This window comes from Phoxinus phoxinus (assembly GCF_949152265.1).
Source record: "Phoxinus phoxinus genome assembly, chromosome: 9".
NCBI lineage: Eukaryota > Metazoa > Chordata > Actinopteri > Cypriniformes > Leuciscidae > Phoxinus > Phoxinus phoxinus.
In genome coordinates this window covers 33,501,615-33,519,449 of record NC_136884.1, presented here as the reverse complement: position 1 = coordinate 33,519,449, position 17,835 = coordinate 33,501,615, and the positions used below count along the sequence as shown (strand labels likewise).

The window sequence follows — 17,835 nt, the reverse complement described above, 5'->3', positions numbered from 1 at the left end:
CCTGCATTCACAGTCAGAGAATGTGTCAGTGGTTAAGTGTGTCCAGCATTAGTCTGCTATCAGCTACAGTTTACCTGTATTATCTGGAAGTTGAAATATAAGGCTTTGGCTTATTGTGGTAATTAACAAATTAAGTAACACTATTAGTTAATAAAATAAGTGATTATGGAATTAATACACACTTACATATTTAATTAATAACAATTCATATATGAACTAATATATTAACCAGACAGACTCTTCATTAGTTGCTAATGAGGCAATCATTAATGAATAGCTTAGATAATCATTAGTAATACATTAATTCAGTATTATCTGTGCATTAGTTAAGCATGAATTAATGCTTATTAGTGCACCCTTATTGTAAAGTGTTACCGGATTTTTTTTTTTTTTTTTAAGTAAACCTATTATTGTGACGCCCTTGTTGTGGCAAACAATTTTACATCACTGAATAAGAGACAAACATGTACCAACTGTCTCACATGTACACGTACATGGGACTCCACATGCAATCCTTGTGCATTTATCTACCTTAACCATCATTACAGAAAATTAAAACATATCAAACATATTAAATTGCTTCCACACCCTTTTAACAGGAGTTTCTAAATCGACACCAAATAAGATCCAATATGTACAGAATTCGGCCGTAAGGATCTTAACTGTGTTCAGGATATGCAGTTGTAAAGGATTTTTTCCCTAAACCTAACATTCTAGCGTCTACAAATCGACACTTAATAAACATCTAGCGTCTACAAATCGACACTCATAGCGTCTTCCAATCGACACTTAATAACCTTTATACTCTAGCTCTTCACGTCTCCTGTCGACAACTGGCAGAGTCTCTTACTCTAACTTACTTGCTTCCCTAAACTGACCTGCTGCGCAGCAGAAATATTAGACAGACTTTCAACAAATGTCCCTTCATTAACGGCCGGGAGAGTCTTCGAGCAGTTCTCAGAGAAACTCTCCCAAGAAGAATCAAGGCCGGAGGATCTCAGACAAATTCCATTGAGAATCCCACCAGTAAAACACAAATACAACAGTTTTATAGAATAAGGAGGTATGGCAAAATGACATGAAACATTACTTAATTTGATTGGTTCTTCATAGACGAGCCCTCTTTTTACCAGGTAACCAAACTCTGTTTTTGGTTTCAAATTTAGACATCTTTCTAGTTTCATTTCCCATAGTCGTTATTTATACACACACACACTCAGTCACAAGTTTTCCATTGGTTTTGTACCTCCTGTTCATATGCTAGAGGTTAAATAAGGTTAGATGTTAGAAACATGGTTAGTTTAATATACAGTTTAAAATGTATACGACAGTCATATATTACTCCAGTTTAGGAATCCTTGCATTGGCTCCCAGTCAGATCCCGAGTTGATTTTAAGATTATGATGCTCACATATAAAGCATTGCACGGCCTGGTACCACATTATTTACCAGAACTGTTACACCCCTATACTCATTATCGCAGGGCTTTCTCTTCCTATGCTTCTACCTGTTGAACTTCAAGACCTATGACATTTTTTTTTTAACTTTGCATTTGCTTGTTGATGTTAATTTATTTATTTATAAATTGTATTGCTTGTTTTATTTAATTCTAATTTTAATTCTTAACTTCTGGATAATTACTTTTTGTAATTTAAGTACTTAACTCCATTAATGATAGTGGAATATTTAATCTAAATGTGTATATTAAAATGAAAAGCTGCTTTTAAAGGTGCTTAATAAAATAAAGCATATTATTCTGAAAGTAAACTGGATTAGATTAGAATAATTGTGCTCATACTTTTACTGATGAAGGGTTTACAGTATGAACAGATTATTTGGGTCCATATGTTTTACATCTATTAATAACCTGACATTCATCAATTTTACATGGCAATTTCTTTTATTGAATAACACATTTTTAATGAATCCTGTCTGTGATAATTTCAGTTAAAACGTATGTCACAGGTGGGGGGTAGGTGCTAGCGAGCCGCCACCCCTAGCTTGCGTACCACCCTGAGGAGCAGGACCGTATTCCCATAAAGTCAGAACGAGACAGAATAACTTCAAAAGGTTTTGTGTTTATTATATTATTTTAAAAGTCTTTAAAGTGAGCAATTGCTCCCAGGAGGATTCGACCAGCAGAGCTTCACAGTGGAGCAACAAGGGCTAGGTAGATGGCAGGTAGCGTATAACGATTCCTCTTCGGTGGACGCTGGACTCTGGACAGAGAAGAGGTTACGTATCTCACCAGCGCAGCTGTACACTCACAGGGCTCAGGCAGAGAAGCGGTGACGTATCTCACTCACCAGTGCAGCTGTACACTCACAGGGCTCAGGCAGAGAAGCAGTGACGTATCTCACTCACCAGTGCAGCTGTACACTCACAGGGCTCAGGCAGAGAAGCAGTGACGTATCTCACTCACCAGTGCAGCTGTACACTCACAGGGCTCAGGCAGAGAAGCAGTGACGTATCTCACTCACCAGTGCAGCTGTACACTCACAGGGCTTAGGCAGAGAAGCGGTGACATATCTTACCAGCGCAGCTGTACACTCGCAGGACTCAGGAAGAGAGGATGACAGGTATCTCACCGATGCAGCTGTACACTCACAGGGCTCAGGCAGAGAAGAGGTTACGTAGTCACCAGCGTAGTCTCTAGACGGTGTCAGTCTCTTTATAACGCCTCTTCGATAGACATGGAGTCATTTAAACAACATAGCTCAGCAGTGCTTATAATACTCAGGATTAGCTCAAGTTATCAGCATAACACACCCGGGTCACAGGAGGCTGTTTATCTGGAACTGTAGATGCAGACCAAACAATCTGAAAACCGTCAAAGCACTCGTGCACACACTTCAAACAGCAAAAGGTTTCCCCATGTGAACACTTTAAGAACAGGACACTTCAAAACAGTAAACTCACTGTGACCAAGGCAAATGAACAGTGTCCAGGCAAACGTCTCCTTGAAGTTGGGCTGGGCTGGGTAGCTGGGCTGGTTAGCTGTGGTGTTGAGAGCCGAAGAGCAGTAAAACAGTAGAGCGGTAAAGCAGTCAGGCCGAGTCAGGGAATCCCTTAGAAAGTATTTTTCAACTGGCAGAGGAAACAGGATATGAGCAATGCTCACCATACCGTACAGATCAAAGGAGTCACTGGCAGTCACACATCCCATCGCATTGAACCACGAAGCAGGCACACACGCCTCTCAACCCGACAATCGGGGCAGTGTCCACGCGACGGCGGCAGCCGTAGTGATCGCGAATTCCAGTTCCGTCAGAATGCCGGTTTCGTTTCAGATCCTCGTCTGCCTCGCGCTCGATCAAATCGTCGGCCGAGCACCCCTTCCTGGGCGCCGGCTTCTCCCCCGCGTTCTCCCCCACGTCTGCTGCCCCCCGAACTGTCGGCAACACTGAACATATAAAGCACTCCCGCCCAACATATGTGCCAATTGCCAGCCTAGATTCTTCCCGCCGAACACCTGAAGCTGATTTATCTAACAGATCGCTAGGTTGTCACTTGTCACTGTTTACATGGGCACAGGAAGCAGACATTTTGCTGGGTGTCACATTAAAAACATTCCCCAAGAGAAACCCATTCCCTGGCGTGTGCGTTCCTCCCCCACAGAATATAGTCGCCCCGTGACACGTACGTTTGATAGTAATGATAAAAATGATTTGTGACACTACAATAAGAACTGAATGACTGATTTCCATCAACAGAAATATAGTTTGAGAAAAGCACAGACACACACTATCACTCATCGTGACTCACAAACACACACTGATCTTATTGTCTATATGAGGATTTATTACACACATTTATTCTGACATGTTAATTCACTCACAGAAGTTCAGCTGTAGTATTAATGTAATGAAGAGAAAATAAGAGACTTTAAAACATCTCACTGTTACTTATTTACCATGCAGCTCAAAGCATTATGGGTAGAATCTCTCTACAGTCTGTTCTCATTCATCAACACAGTTTCACTGATGATGTATTAAAAAGAGATCCAGGCCAATAAACCCAAAACCCAGGATAGATCGGTTGAGTGAATGTGGTCTGGACTGTGTGGATGAGGCTCATTGTGTCAGAGACGCTGTAGAAGGACAGAGTTCCTGCTCTGTGATCCACATACACTCCGATTCTCCTGTGATCCACACACACTCCTGTTCTACTGTGATCCACACACACTCCTGTTCTACTGCTGATGGGGTTTACAGGGAGAACAGTCTCTATGTTATTGTGTCTGAATGAGGAACTGGAGGAAGAGCAGTACAAACACCAGGACTGATCATTACGTCCAAACACACACTCATCACCCGATCCCTTCCTGCCGATGCTCTTATATGACACTGATATAGACACATACCCACACCACTCAATCTCCCAGTAACAGCGTCCACACACACTCTCTCTACACAACACCTGACGCACATATTCAAATCTCTCTGGACGATCAGGATACGACTGGACTGTGTTAGTGTCAGTAATCACTCTGTTCTCCTCTGACAGACGGAGGTTTTTATTCACAGTGTTCGGATCCAGAGTGAACTGATGAGAATCTGATGAAGATAAAACACATCAGAATCAGGAATTATGATTCTTTTATACCCCCTAATCTTGGATGAATGTTTTTAATTGGCTTTCAGTGAAAAATAATCACATTTATCCCTTTAGTTTTAGAAGATATCCTGTTTTTGAAGAATATATTGAATCCTCCGTTTAATTCAGTCCTTATTTACATCCATGTACATGTTTAAAAAAGCCAGTAAAGACATTATGTTGATAAACATTTCTATTTTAACTGACAAAAGGCAAATAGATGAAACGTTTGTACCTTTTTGCATTTTCATATTTTAAATAATTTAAAATAACCCACAGAATGACTTCCGGCTGACATGTGTGGGGAGTAGCAGCATTTCGCCCGTGCTCCCACAGTTTTCATTTTAAAGTTTATTTTTTGGCCCATCAACGACTATATTATCCAATTAATCAGTCAGCTTACTACTTTGAAACTTTCTGGGCGAAAATGGCTTCGAAATCTAGACAAACCGCCAAGAAAGACGAAGCTAAGAAAGACGAAACACAGGCTAGCGGGAACTTGGCAGATATTGCTACTCTGACGGCGCTGCTGGAAGAACACAGGGCGGCATTGTCTTCGGAATTTAAATCAGCATTCTCCACCTTGGAATCGAGACTGGACATTTTACATACAACTGTAAACGACCACGAGCAGAGACTTTGTTCACTTGAAGCAAATGCGGACACGAGCGGCCTGAGCGTCGGAACCCTAGAGTCGAAGTTTGCGGCTTTAACTGACGAACACGCTAAACTCAAAGCCAAGGTTATGGATCTAGAAGGGAGGAGCCGCAGAAATAACATACGAATCTTTGGCTTATCTGAGACGATTGAGGGCCCTCGTCCGACCACTTTCTTTTCGGAGCTTTTAGTGGAAATTTTTGGTGTGAGCCTGTTTACCTCTCCTCCTGATTTGGATCGTGCCCATCGCGCCCTCACAGCGAAACCAAAGTCGGGGGAGAGACCTAGGTCTGTGATAATTCGTTTCCACAAATTCCAGACCAAGGATTTGGTGGTACGCGAAGCCCGCAAACTAAGAGGAAAGCTTCAATATCGCGGTAATCCGGTCTTCATTAATGAGGACTACAGTCCCGAAGTTTTGGAGATGCGTGCCGAATACCGAGCGGTGATGAAGGAGCTGTACCAGCTTGGTCTGAGACCATCTCTTCATTACCCATCTAAACTTTTCATCACGACATCGGATGGTAAGAAGAGGCGGTTGTCGTCAGCTCATGAGGCTGGTGAGTTTATCAAAACCCACCGGCGCGAGTCGACAGAAGCTACGTGAGCAGTTGACTTTTTTCTTTTTCTTCTCTTTTTCGGACTAATGCTACTCGCGTCTATTCACACGATGCTGTGTTTCGGATTTCAGTTTAATTTTTTCATTTATATTTTCCAGTATACAATATCTGGACACCGGAGCTCGTAGCTATTTATTATATACAAGATACGTAGTTTTCGCTCTTTTCACTCATCTTGCTCCTGGATGGACATCATAACGCTGACAAGACCGTAATTTTTGTACATCTGTACAACTTTTGTACAACTTTTATGCAGACTGTTAAGGCTCATATACAGCGTTGCTGTGTGTTACTGGTAGTCTGATTTTGATCAGTTTTTGTTCTTTATTCATGGGCTAAAATACATATTTTGTGGAGCCGGGGTCCTTTGTGCAATTTGATAGTCAATTTTGTAATTTTGAGAAATTGAATTGAGAGGTTGGTGTTTAGCAGGTTCTCTGCGTGGTTCTGGGTTGATATGTTAGGAGTGGGAGTTAGGATCTTGGAATGGGTTTTTGTTTCCTTTTCCTTTTTGAAAGCTATGGTTTTCCAATTTGCTTTATTGTGTTTTATTTTATTTTTCTTGAAGTGTTTCTTTTCTTTTCTTTTTTTTTGCGTTTTGCTCAGATTTGAAGCTGTCATGTGGCCGATTAATAATGGCTAAGACTAAAGAGAGTTCCAGTATTCGTTTCTTATCATGGAATGTTAAAGGGGTGAAAAATAATATTAAAATTAGCCGCATTATGTCTCATCTCCAACATCTTAGGGGGGATGTGTTCTTTCTTCAAGAAACACATCTTAAGACAAGTGATATTCAACGGCTTAAAAGAGCATGGGTGGGCCATTTATATCACTCAAATTTTAGTGCTCGGGCAAGAAGTGCTGCTATTCTTATCCACAGAAATATCCCTTTCGAGTTGGCTAATGTTCTGTCCGATCCTAATGGGCGTTATATCCTAATTACTGGCAAACTCAGAGATGTGCCTATCGTTATGGCAAGTATTTATGCCCCTAACTGGGATGATGACAAGTTTATATCCAATTTCTTTTCATCCATTCCTGATATTGACAGAAGACATGTTATAATAGGGGGTGATTTTAACTTTGTTCAAGACACTGTTTTAGATCGATCCTCGAGCAGACCTTGTGTATCAACTAACTCAGCCAAAACTTTGAATACCTTTGCTGGGCGACTGGGCCTGTCCGATCCCTGGAGATCAAAATTTCCCACGAATAGTGCCTACTCCTTTTTCTCCCATGTTCATCAGTCATATTCACGAATAGATTTTTTCCTATTAGACAATAGACTACTTTCAAACCTATCGAGCTGTGAATATCACAGCATTGTCATTTCGGATCACGCACCCATCTCTGTTGACGTTAATCTTTCCCAGTTCACACATTCTCCCAGACAGTGGCGCTTCCCCTCTCACTTTTTGGCTAGAGATGATTTCAAAAAAAATTTAGCTGAGCAAATAGCCCTATTTTTTGGGATCAACGATATGCCAATTATTAGTAGAGGGACTCTTTGGGAAACGTCTAAGGCATATTTAAGAGGTATGATAATTTCTTATTTTTCTGGTAACAACAAGGCTGACAAGCTTAAATTAGATACAATCCTTAAGGACCTACAAAGTTTAGATCATCAGTATGCTGTTGATCCAAATAAAGATCTGTATAAAGAACGCCTTCGTTTACAAACGGAATTTGATCTTTTGACCACGAATAAGGCTGAAGTGCAGTTGCTTAAATCTAAGCAATGTTTTTTTGAACTAGGTGATAAGGCAGGTAAATTATTAGCTCATCAAGCCATGGTCATCGAGCATCAGCAGCATCAAGGCTGATTAATGGAATAAGGTCACCACAAGGAGAAGTGTTTCATGATCCACATAAAATTAATAACATTTTCCTAGAGTTTTACTCAAGCCTTTATACTTCTGAGCTTTCCTTAGGCTCTGAATGTGGGGAATGGCCCTTGGATAAGATCACTTTTCCCAACATTGATATTAACATGGCTAAGACCCTTGGTGACCCAATATCAGTTTCTGAGGTAGTGGAAGCTATCAAGCTTTTGCAGAACGGCAAGTCACCAGGCCCTGATGGGTTTACTACGGAGTTTTATAAAGCATTTTCTACATCCCTAGCACCTGCATTACAGAATATGTTTAACGAGTCTTTTTCTAAGGGCTATCTGCCTCCCACCCTGTCGTTAGCGTCAATCACTTTGATTGTCAAAAAAGACAAAGACCCTTTACTGTGTAGCAGCTATAGACCCATTTCACTTTTGAATGTGGACTATAAAATCTTAACTAAGATTTTAGCATTGCGTTTACAACAAGTCTTGCCCCAAATAATTTCGGATGACCAAACAGGTTTTATGGTTGGAAGACATTCTTTCTTTAATACAAGGAAACTTTTCAATATCCTCAATATGCCTGGGCCAGAAGTGGTTCTGGCACTAGATGCGGAAAAGGCGTTTGATAGAGTCGAGTGGGGATATCTATTTCGTATATTGGAAAGCTTTGGCTTTGATGATCGTTTTATTTCCTGGATCAAACTATTGTATGTCTCCCCACAGGCATCTATTTTAACTAATGGTGTGGTTTCATCACCTTTTTTGCTTCAGAGGGGCACTAGGCAGGGCTGCCCTTTGTCGCCTTTGCTTTTTGCCATTGCCATTGAACCCTTAGCTATCTGGCTTCGTGAGGATGTAAATTTTAAAGGTATAAACCGGCTAGGTAGAGAGTATAAATTATCCCTATATGCAGACGATCTTCTACTTTTTATTTCTGATCCAGAGACTTCTGTTCCCGTTATTCTGAACATTTTAGGCCATTTCGGTAAAATTTCAGGGTACAAGATAAATTTTCATAAGAGTGAGTTGTTCCCTGTAAATGCTTTGGCGAATAACCTCGCACATTCACTTTTACCATTTAGATGGGCGACTGATGAATTTAAGTATCTGGGTATTACCGCGACCAAATCTTTAACTGGAATGTATATTTCTAATTTTGTCCCCTTACTTAAAAAGGTTGAGTCTGACATGGATCGTTGGGCTAAACTCCCCCTTTCTCTTGCTGGGCGTATAAACCTAATAAAGATGACTGTTCTCCCCAAGTTTTTGTATTTATTTCAGCATATTCCAATTTTTCTTAAGAAAAAGTTTTTTATGGATTTGGACAAACAAATAATTTCCTTTTTATGGGGAAATGGACCAGCTCGACTTAAGAAGTCAGTTTTAGAGCTCCCTAAAAACAAGGGAGGTTTTGCACTCCCAAACTTTTTGCACTATTATTGGGCCTGTAATATCCAGAAAATTGTATACTGGAGGAACAATCTGAATTCTGAACCCCCTTGCTGGGCCTACCTGGAACAGTCCTCAGCACGCCTCTCTCTGCACTCAGTTATATGCTCTCAACTACCCTTGCCTACTAACATTAGTTCAAATTTAGTGGTATCTCACTCAGTTAAGATATGGACTCAATTTAGAAAACAGACTGGGTTGCACAGATCTTCCACATTTTCTCTGATAATTAAAAACCACAGTTTTGCACCCTCTAATATGGATGAGGCGTTTCGAATATGGTTTGATAAAGGCATAAGGACCATCGATGATCTCTATGAGTGTGGAGTTTTCTCATCCTTTAATAACCTTTCCAAAAGATTTGACTTACCTAATTCCCACTTATTTCGTTTCTTTCAAGTTAGACATTTTGTGCAAAAACTATTCCCTCACTTTCCGAATCGACCCCCTGAATCGCCATTGGATGACTTCTTAAAGCTTGAACCACATTCAAAACACTGTATTTCTGTCATTTATAATCTGATTCACAATAATAATCCAGCCTCTACAAGTAGGGTCAGAGAGGCATGGGAGGGAGACTTGGAACTTGAAATCTCTGATGAACATTGGGAGCGTATTCTTGCTCTCGTACACACATCATCTATAAGTGCAAGACATGGCCTGATACAGTGTAAGATTCTACATAGGGTTTACTATACGAATGCTAAACTTGCTAAAATATACCCCTCTGTCAGTGATGCATGTAAAAGGTGCAAGCAATCACCAGCAGATCTCATTCATATGTTTTGGGGATGCCCTAAATTATATGATTACTGGACTAAAATATTCAAAATTCTGAGGGAAGCCTTTGCCATAGATATTGAAATAAATCCACTTCTGGCCATCTTTGGGATGACCGTTGAAGCAAACCTTTCAGTAACGGTTCAAAAGGCTCTAGCCTTTACTACTTTGCTAGCGAGACGTCTCATACTTCTGAAATGGAAACATGCCTCACCTCCTTCCGTTGATGCATGGCTGAAGGAAGTGTTCACTTGCATTAAACTGGAAAAAATCAGACTGTCACAGACTGGATCTTTAAGGACCTTTGATAAATTGTGGCCCCCCTTTTTAGACTATCTGCTAGCTAACTTTCAAGACACTTAAGCTGAGTATCTTTTTATTTATTTTATTTTGAAAATATCTTAGGATATTAACATTGTATGTTTTTTTTTTCTTTTTTTTTTCTTTCTCTTCTTATTGGGGACTGTAGGTTGTTTGTTGGAGGGAGGGTTTTATTGGGGAATTAACAGTGTGGAACGATTATTTCATAAAACCATTGTTATTATATGTTGACTTGATGTTTCTAGCAGAAAAACCAATAAAGAAACTTTGAAAAAAAATAAAAAAATAACCCACATTTCTATTTTAACTGACAAAAGGCAAATAGCTGAAACGTTTGTACCTTTTTGCATTTTCATATTTTAAATAATTTAAAATAACCCACATTTCATTTCATATTTCAATGCTCATCAAAATTCCAAATAAAAAACACCTCCACACATTCCACATATTTATTTTACATATTAAAATATATTAAAATAGAAAATGTTTCTTTAAAATCATAGGGATATTTCACAATATTCCTGTTTTTACTGTATTCTTTGGATAAATGCCAGCCTGTCATTCAAGGTACGTTACAGTGGGCTTTGGTTCGTCTTTAAACTTCTGTCTGGATGCCTGTTTTGCTGTCTGCTTCACTTTATTTTCGCCATACGTCATCGGATCGTGTTACTGGTAAGATAGTATGATTCGCTGCGGGATTAGACCGGCAGACAAGAGATATTAACTCGTTTGTTTGCGCTTGTGTGTAGGCGTACGGTGCCTGTTCCCTTCCTAACTGTGTTTGCAGTGTTTAACATGCAGGATCATGTTAGATTCGTCGCGAGTGAGCGCTGTGTTTGTGTTTGAAGCTCCGTCGACTTGATTCATAAATCGTTGATTTTGTTCTTTACACTCATTTAGAAACGAGCATTTTCTATTTTTCCAGCGTGTGAACATATCTCCGATACTACTCTCTATAAAAAACAATCGGATTGCTTTGATATCGCTAGTTATATCCAACTTTCCGAACTTCCGTTACTATCTCTAACGATAGCCCGCTAGCATTGCTCGCGTGGCCTCGCCTATCGACCGTCTTATTTACACTCGAATCACTGAAATCGCTCTGTTTGTGTTGGAGTTTGTGTTTGTGCTTGTGCTTCGAATCGCTTGTTTGTGTTTGAAGTTTGTGTTGTGCTTGTGCTTCGAATCGCTTGTTTGTGTTTGAAGTTTGTGTCTGTGGTCGAACCGCTTTGGTTGTGTTTGGAGTTTGTGTTTCAAATCGCTTGTTTGTGTTTGTGTTTCGAATCGCTTAACTGTTAACGTTAGTTTGTGAGCGTGTGAACATATCTCCGATACTACTCTCTATAAAAAACAATCGGATTGCTTTGATATCGCTAGTTATATCCAACTTTCCGAACTTCCGTTACTATCTCTAACGATAGCCCGCTAGCATTGCTCGCGTGGCCTCGCCTATCGACCGTCTTATTTACACTCGAATCACTGAAATCGCTCTGTTTGTGTTGGAGTTTGTGTTTGTGCTTGTGCTTCGAATCGCTTGTTTGTGTTTGAAGTTTGTGTCTGTGTTCGAACCGCTTTGGTTGTGTTTGGAGTTTGTGTTTCGAATCGCTTAACTGTTAGTGTGTGAACATATCTCCGATACTGACGTTACTCTCTATAAAAAACAATCGGATTGCTTTGATATCGCTGGTTATATCCAACTTTCCGAACATCCGTTACTATCTCTAACGTTAAGTTAGCCCGCTAGCATTTGCACGCGTGGTCTCGCCTATCGACCGTCTTATTTACACTCGAATCACTGGAAGGATACGGGTTCTATCCATGATTTCAGTCCTAAATTAGTAGTGATATTGGTAGCATCACTGCTAATTTATTGTTCATCTGTCATAATGGCGAATATATCGGATGTGTGTCTAACGTTACCTCTGAGTGCAGGTGAGGACACGTTTGAGCTGCATTCGGTGCGGTTGGAGCTGGAGTCCGTGGAGAAGCAGATCCGTGATCTGCTGGGGAGGCAGGCCGAGCTGCGAGACCGACGATCAGCGCTTGAAGCATCACGCGTTGATGCTCACAAGTCAGTGGTTAGTAACTTTTCGACTCCGGCCTCCTCTACTCCGTGTATTTCTCTGCACAGGACCCGAGCACCCCTGGTTTCGTTTACCCCGACACCGACACAGCACCATGGACCCTGGGTGATGCCACAGCGGAAGACACGAGCCAGGACCAGAGCAAGGACCTCTCCGCCCCTCCCGGTCTTCGAGATCTCCACCCGGAACCGCTTCTCCCCTCTTCGCGAGACGGAACGCGACGACGCTGTGATCATCGGCAGTTCCATGGTCCGGCATGTCCGCGCTACCTCAGGTAAAGGTATGGTGCGCACTTACTGCTTCCTGGTGCTCGTGTTCTCGATGTCGCTGCGCAGGTCCCCGAGATCCTGAACGGTGACGAGCGTGTCGTAGCTGTCGTGCTGCACGGCACGCGGGGGTGAACGACATCAGGCTGCGGCAGACGGAGGTTCTGAAGAGGGACTACAGGAGCCTGATCGAGACGGTACGCAGAACATCGCCTGAAGCAAAGATCGTCGTGTCTGGACCGCTTCCCACGTACCGACAAGGACAAGAAAGGTTCAGTAGATTGTTTGCACTAAATTAATGGTTGATGTCATGGTGTAATGAACAGAGACTGCTCTTTGTAAATAATTGGAATCTGTTTTGGGAGCGACCTAGGCTCTACCGTGCTGATGGCCTGCACCCCAGCAGAATCGGAGCGGCTGTTCTGTCGGACAACATCTCCAAGACGTTACACACCATATGACTAGTAAGTCAAAGTCCAAATCACATTCTTTGCTGTCCCAAAATAATTGATATAAGTACCAGTGTAGAACACTATATAGAAACTGTGTCTATTCCTCGTTTAGTGAGGCCAAACAATAAATCTACTGTAGGATCTAAGAAAAATCTAATTGTGATTAAACCAGAAAATCTCAATATTAGTGAACAAAAACAATTTCTAAAGCTAGGTCTTCTAAACATTAGATCGCTTACACCTAAGGCGGTTATTGTAAATGAAATGGTCACTGATAATAGCTTCGATGTACTCTGCCTTACTGAAACCTGGCTTAAACCAAATGATTATTTCGGTCTTAATGAGTCCACTCCACCAGAATACGGTTATAAGCATGAGCCCCGTCTGATTGGTCGTGGCGGCGGTGTTGCAACAATCTATAGAGATATTCTTAATGTTACTCAGAAAACAGGCCACAGGTTTAATTCGTTTGAAGTACTTGTTCTAATTGTTACGCTCCTAGATGTAAGAAAGAAATCCCTATTATCTCTAGCCTTGGCTACCGTATATAGACCGCCAGGGCCTTACGCTGATTTCCTAAAAGAGTTTGCAGATTTTCTCTCAGATCTATTGGTCAATGTCGATAAGGCAATAATTGTTGGAGATTTCAACATACACGTTGATAACACAAATGATGCGTTAGGAGCTGCGTTTACAGATTTATTAAACTCCTTTGGGGTCAAGCAAAACGTCACCGGACCAACTCATCGTCTTAATCATACTCTAGATTTAATTATATCATATGGAACCGATCCAACCGATATAGATATTATACCGCAAAGTGATGATGTCACTGATCATTACATGGTAACTTGCATACTACGTACGGCTGAAATGTGCCATGTTGCGCCACGTTATCGACCAGGCAGAACAATCCTTCCAACCACTATAGATAGATTCTTGAATAGCTTACCTGATCTATCTCCGCTCCTCAGTGAACCCAAACAAACAGATGAGCTAGAGGAAATGACTAGCAGTATGAGCAACATTTTCTCTAGTACATTAGAAACTGTTGCACCAATTAGATTAAAAAAGGTTAGAGAGAAAACTAAAGCACCATGGTACAACAGTGCTACGCATGTTATCAAAAGAGAAACTCGTAACTTAGAGCGCAAATGGAAACAAACTAATTTAGAGGTCTTTAGAATCGCGTGGAAAGACAGTATGTCACGTTATAAAAAGGCTCTAAAAGCAGCCAGGGCTGAGCATCTCCGCAAACTAATAGAAAATAACCAAAACAATCCAAGGTTTTTATTTAACACCGTGGCTAGATTAACAAATAAACAGACATCACCTGAACAAAATATTCCGTTACATTTTAATAGTAATGATTTCATGAATTTCTTCACTGAGAAAATAGAAAGCATCAGAAACACAATTGTAAATGTACAATCTTTGACAGCGTCTTATGATTCAGCCTCAATTATCGCCCCTCAAGAACAACTACAGCGCTTTACAACTATAGGACAGGAAGAGCTAAATAAACTTATCACTGCATCTAAACCAACAACATGTTTATTAGATCCAATACCCACTAAACTACTGAAAGAAGTGTTACCTGTAGTGGAAGAGCCTCTTCTCAATATTATTAACTCGTCTCTATCTTTAGGACATGTTCCAAAAACATTCAAGCTGGCAGTTATAAAACCTCTTATTAAGAAACCACAATTAGATCCAAATAACCTAGCAAATTACAGACCCATTTCAAATCTTCCATTTATGTCTAAAATACTAGAAAAAGTTGTGTCCGCTCAATTGTGCTCTTTCTTGCAAGAAAACGATATCTATGAAAAGTTTCAGTCAGGATTCAGGCCACATCATAGCACAGAAACTGCGCTGGTTAAAATTACAAATGATTTACTTTTAGCTTCTGACCAAGGCTGTATCTCAATACTAGTTTTACTCGATCTTAGTGCTGCGTTTGACACTATAGATCATAAAATACTCTTAGATCGACTTCAAAATTACACTGGTGTTCAGGGACAGGCATTAAGCTGGTTTAGATCGTACCTATCAGACCGTTACCATTTTGTCCATTTAAATGGGGAAAAATCAAAGATAACGTCAGTAAATTATGGAGTGCCGCAGGGATCTGTATTAGGCCCCCTGCTATTCTCAATTTATATGCTGCCACTTGGTAATATTATAAGAAAACATGGAATAAGTTTCCACTGTTATGCTGATGACACTCAATTATATATTTCATCTAGACCAGATGATAACACTAAATTATCTAAAATGACAGAGTGTGTTAAAGATATAAAATATTGGATGACGTGTAATTTTCTTATATTAAATTCAGATAAAACGGAGGTATTACTGATTGGTCCAAAAAACTGCCCACAAAACCTCTTACAATACAACCTTAATCTAAAAGGATGTCCTGTTACTTTATCCTCTACAGTAAAAGATCTGGGTGTTATACTAGACCGCAACTTGTCTTTTGAAAATCATATTTCAAATGTCACAAGAACAGCCTTTTTCCACCTTAGAAACATTGCTAAGCTACGTAATATGCTATCAGTTTCTGATGCAGAAAAGTTAGTTCATGCATTCATGACCTCGAGACTAGATTACTGTAATGCTTTATTAGCTGGTTGTCCTGCATCCTCCGTAAACAAGCTACAGTTAGTCCAAAATGCAGCCGCTAGAGTTCTTACTAGGTCAAGAAAATATGATCATATAACACCAATTTTATCATCTCTACACTGGTTACCTATTAAGTTCCATATCAATTACAAAGTATTGTTACTGACCTATAAAGCTCTAAATGGTTTAGCTCCTGTGTATTTAAGAGATCTTCTATCGCCATATATTCCATCGCGCTCTTTAAGATCGCTAAATTCAAGGCTTCTGGTCGTACCTAGGATATCTAAGTCCACTAAAGGAGGAAGGGCGTTTTCACATCTAGCTCCTAAACTCTGGAATAGCCTTCCTGATACTGTCCGAGGCTCAGACTCGCTCTCCCAGTTTAAAACTAGATTAAAGACGCATCTCTTTAGCCAAGCATTCACATGATGCATCTCATACCTTTTATACTACAGTTAAATCAGATCAAAAGCATTCATATTATGAACAGCAGCTACGCTAATTATTTCCCATCTGCCTTTTTTGTTGTTATCTCGGGACGCCTGTCCCGAGATAACTCAAATAGAGTTCGTCAGCTCCAGTTATGTATCCAGCCTCTCATGGAGACTTCAGATGCCCCAACGCCTGTGATGAGATGACTCGACGCCTGTGAAGAGACGACCCAACGCCGGCGATATGTTATGCCCTAAATTTCATGATTAACTAACTGTATTTTTGTATGTACATTTTTGAAATGCATTTTCTGTAAAGCTGCTTTGAAACAATGTGTATTGTGAAAAGCGCTATACAAATAAACTTGAATTGAATTGAATTGAATCAGCTGGACCGTTGATTTGGGGCCTGTGGCGTGGTGCCTTCACCATCGAGTATAAATGTGTCGTGAGTAACAAACTTGAATCAAGCCTTAAGCAGCGTCCAACAGAAGATCAGCCACTTAGCTGTCACCAGTAGGTTTGCAGGCTTTTGTTGTCTTTTGTGTATTTTGTTTTTAGGTGAATTGATTTAGTTTGTTTCATATATATTTCTCGTTATTGATCTGAGTCTGTGTATTCTATTTTTGTATATATTTATTTTCTGTGATTTATAGTGATTATATTCTTTTATGGGTTTCTTTTTTGTAAACTTTTTTTTTTTTTCTACCTGTCCATCAGTCAAGAAATTTGTCGTTGCCTGACGCGGCACCTCGATCAGATGGGCTGAACTGACATTGTGAACTCATTTAATACTGTTGTAAGACGCATGTAGCCCTGGTTACTGTGTTTTAATTGGTTAAGCGTGTGTTTTTTATTTTTTTATTCTATATTTTCCTTCAGAATTGGGGGCGGCCAGCTGCAGAGGATAAGCAGTGTTGGCAGATTGGGCGGGTTCCCTCCCAATTGGGGTGGGGTTTGGGCGGGTGGACAAAATTTGGGCTGGTTTGGGGTTAGTTCGGCGGTTTTCAAACATATACATTTTAAAGTCTAATTGGTTAAAAAACTAAACTAAAGTGCATGGGAGTGTGTTGTAATGTCATGGTGACTGATTTTATGGACTACATGCACAGAGTCAGCTGGCGTTGGTGTTGACGTCACCAAGCACGCACTTTTAGCCAATCAACGAGCAATCAGCAGGAAGACGCGATTTAGCGCGATAACTTGTAGCTGTATATTCAAGTGATCGCTAATGCTGAAGTAACATTTTATCTACAGTAAGTTGTATCTACAGTAAAGAGTGAGATAGTGAGCAACTCTAAAAACGTACACATGACTCTCCTTTCCATGGTCATGTGCACACTATAGCCTAACCAGGCATCTGCAACTTTTACACCATCCAGACTGCATGCACTCTACTTGTCCCTGACAGCTGCTGAAAAAGGTTTGAATCAACGATGAATCAGTTTTGACTGCTAAATTCTGCGTTATGTTCTGCAATGTGTACTTCCGAGGGTTAAAGTCATCGGTTAATTTCTTGATTGCCATTTTGACAGTGTCCACCTGGACATTTAAAGTCATATTTGCTAATTCTCCTTAATTATTGCCCTGTTTTGATCCGTTTTCCTTGTATTTTTATTTTATTTATTTTATCATCGTTATTTTGTTTTAAGGAGATACAAATGGTGCTTATCAACTTTGAATGACATGGCCACAAAATTATATCACATTATTTTGG

At 40.3% G+C, this 17,835-nt stretch overlaps 1 protein-coding gene across 1 annotated transcript in view; it reads right to left on the bottom strand.

The window, feature by feature from the left end:
- Positions 1-402: 402 nt before the first annotated feature.
- Positions 403-17,835, bottom strand: part of LOC307004703 (tripartite motif-containing protein 16-like) — a 53,936-nt gene continuing 36,503 nt past the window's right edge. Inside the window, exon 6 of the mRNA XM_079624113.1 lies at positions 403-4,556. Within this exon, the coding sequence (XP_079480239.1) occupies positions 3,967-4,556 (590 nt within the window). The 3' untranslated portion in view covers positions 403-3,966. The remainder of the gene's footprint in view (positions 4,557-17,835) is intronic.